Here is a 2,155-nt window from a genome sequence, read left to right as displayed (position 1 = left end):
AAGTTCATACTCAGCATATATTACTTATAAACCTTTTTATTTATTAAATACTTTAAAATCTTAAAAAAATCATTTGTATATGTGCTGCATATGCATAAAGCTCGGCGTGGTCAGAAGCTAAGCATGGTCAGAGAGTTGAACTTGAAGTTCTGACCACGCCGAGTTTTTCCGTGACCACGCCGAGCTGTAAGCCCCTCGCCATTCTCTCTTACAAGGCACTTGGGCGACGGGCAATCGGAAATTTCGACTATGACAATTCAAGCTAGTATACAGTACTATTACCTGCTGTGGGGGAAGCCCACCAGCACGCGGCATCACCCCGGTCGAGGTTACTGGTAGCCCAATACTGGTTACATACGAACTGACTGTTCGATGCGGCTTACCCGTCGTACGCCCCCTCCTGCCTATACTCTTCCCTCTTTCTTACTTCGCTCCACGCTTTCTACGCTTCTTCACTGGCTGCACACAGTCAACCTAGTCAAGAGATCCCCCCCAGCTCATTTGTAGTAATAGGTTAGTCATTCCCTGCTTCTCTTGGGAATCGCCTAGTTGACACGCTCTTGACGATCCCAATGGGTCCATGATGTTCAAGCTTGATTCAGAAGGTTTTGGACACCCCCGATGATCCGCGCAGAACCCATTCGTCAGCAGAATTCGAGATACCTGTGCAATACCACTAGACCTCAACATGATCGTCGATAACGCCCAGCAGAGTCAACAATATTGACTATATCTCAGGCAACATTTGTCTCGTCGAATATGGCACAGTTAGTGTCGGCATCACGACAGAGCATGGCAAACACAGCGATCAGAGCAGTCTTCTTTGACTTCATGGGCACATGCCTAGACTGGCACAGCGGAGCAATCAAAGTCTTACCACAATCCATCGCTGAAAGCGAGAGGTCGAAGCTCGCTCTGGAATGGCGTCATGACTACTTCGATGCCAACGCTGCCCGCCTCGCCGCCAATGAACCTCCTGAAGATATCGACGTCACGCTCCGCAAGACTCTGGACGCTTTGCTGGAGAAGCATCCAGAACATAAACATTTGTTCGACGACCGCACCAAGCATCAATGTGTAGTCGCATGGCACTCGATGCCAGCCTGGCCGGAAGTCCCTCCAGCCATCGAGCAGCTAAAGGCCGCAGGGTATGAGGTGTTCGTCTTTGCGAATGGTACTACTCGATTGCAGCTTGACCTCTGTAAGTCTTCAGGCTTGAGATTTAACATGTTGTTCTCGAGCGAGTTACTGGGAGTATACAAACCTGCTCCGAAGAGCTATCGCAAGACATTGGAGCTGGTCAACGTGAAACCGGAGGAGTCCGTCATGGTTGCTGCGCATGCATATGATGTTCGAGGTGGGAAAGAGGCTGGAATGAAGACTGTGTATATACATAGGTGGACTGATGACATCGAGGAAGACATGGAGGTAGTCAAAGGGGAGAACGACTTCTTCTTGGAGGACATGACGAGTCTTGCAGAGGTCATCGGACGGCTTTGAGCCGAAGATCGCGGTCAAAGGCTCGTTCGGCTCGGTGCTTAGCTACCTATACCAGGATTCTCAACACATGTTCGTGGTAGCAGTTCAGCTCGGGTTGTCCACATATGAGGGCTGCTAGGTATCGTGTCCACGACGCAAATTCTTGATTCGACGGTCTTGAGAGCTTGCATTTCCTGAGCGAAGGCAATTCTTCATCAGCTAGATCCATTTCAGCAATGCTTATGGGCCATTACCAAAGTCCACTACAGCCTTCGTCGCTAAATCGTGAACTTTGGGTTTGGATTTCGAGACTTGGTTTAGGGGGCAGCTGCAGTAGCATCCGCGATCAGCCGATTTTATTTTCTGATCGTGCCGCAATGTCAGAACCTCAGTATGAAATCTGGCCTTGTAGCATCTCCTGCGCCAGGCTATGATCTATGTAAAGCGCCGCTAAGCCATCGAGATGCTGTGAAAGTGCTTACCCTGTACCGTGTATCAGTATTTGGGCTCTGAGGCATTGCCATAATGATATTATTGACCAGGTATTACGCGGTCAACTGTTTCGAGATTAAACTAGCTGCGTTAGGCTAGCTTGAAGCCAGCTTTCCAGAAAAAGCTTGTAAGACCCACAATCCTTGATCGTTTCTCTCATTGTTCTTGCAATTCGTATACATCT

At 48.8% G+C, this 2,155-nt stretch overlaps 1 protein-coding gene across 1 annotated transcript; it reads left to right on the top strand.

The window, feature by feature from the left end:
* Window positions 1-409: 409 nt before the first annotated feature.
* Window positions 410-1,824, top strand: K441DRAFT_650080 ((S)-2-haloacid dehalogenase IVA). Its single transcript, XM_067646975.1, has 2 exons — window positions 410-513; window positions 567-1,824. The coding sequence occupies exon 2, from the start codon at window positions 760-762 to the stop codon at window positions 1,498-1,500; it is 741 nt and encodes a 246-aa protein (XP_067510167.1). The 5' UTR covers window positions 410-513; window positions 567-759; the 3' UTR covers window positions 1,501-1,824.
* The last annotated feature ends 331 nt before the right edge of the window (window positions 1,825-2,155 follow it).

This window comes from Cenococcum geophilum (genome assembly GCF_001692895.1).
Source record: "Cenococcum geophilum 1.58 unplaced genomic scaffold K441scaffold_1, whole genome shotgun sequence".
NCBI classification, from domain to species: domain Eukaryota; kingdom Fungi; phylum Ascomycota; class Dothideomycetes; order Gloniales; family Gloniaceae; genus Cenococcum; species Cenococcum geophilum.
Note: the sequence above shows the minus strand (reverse complement) of the source record. Positions and strands in the feature narration are given on the sequence as shown.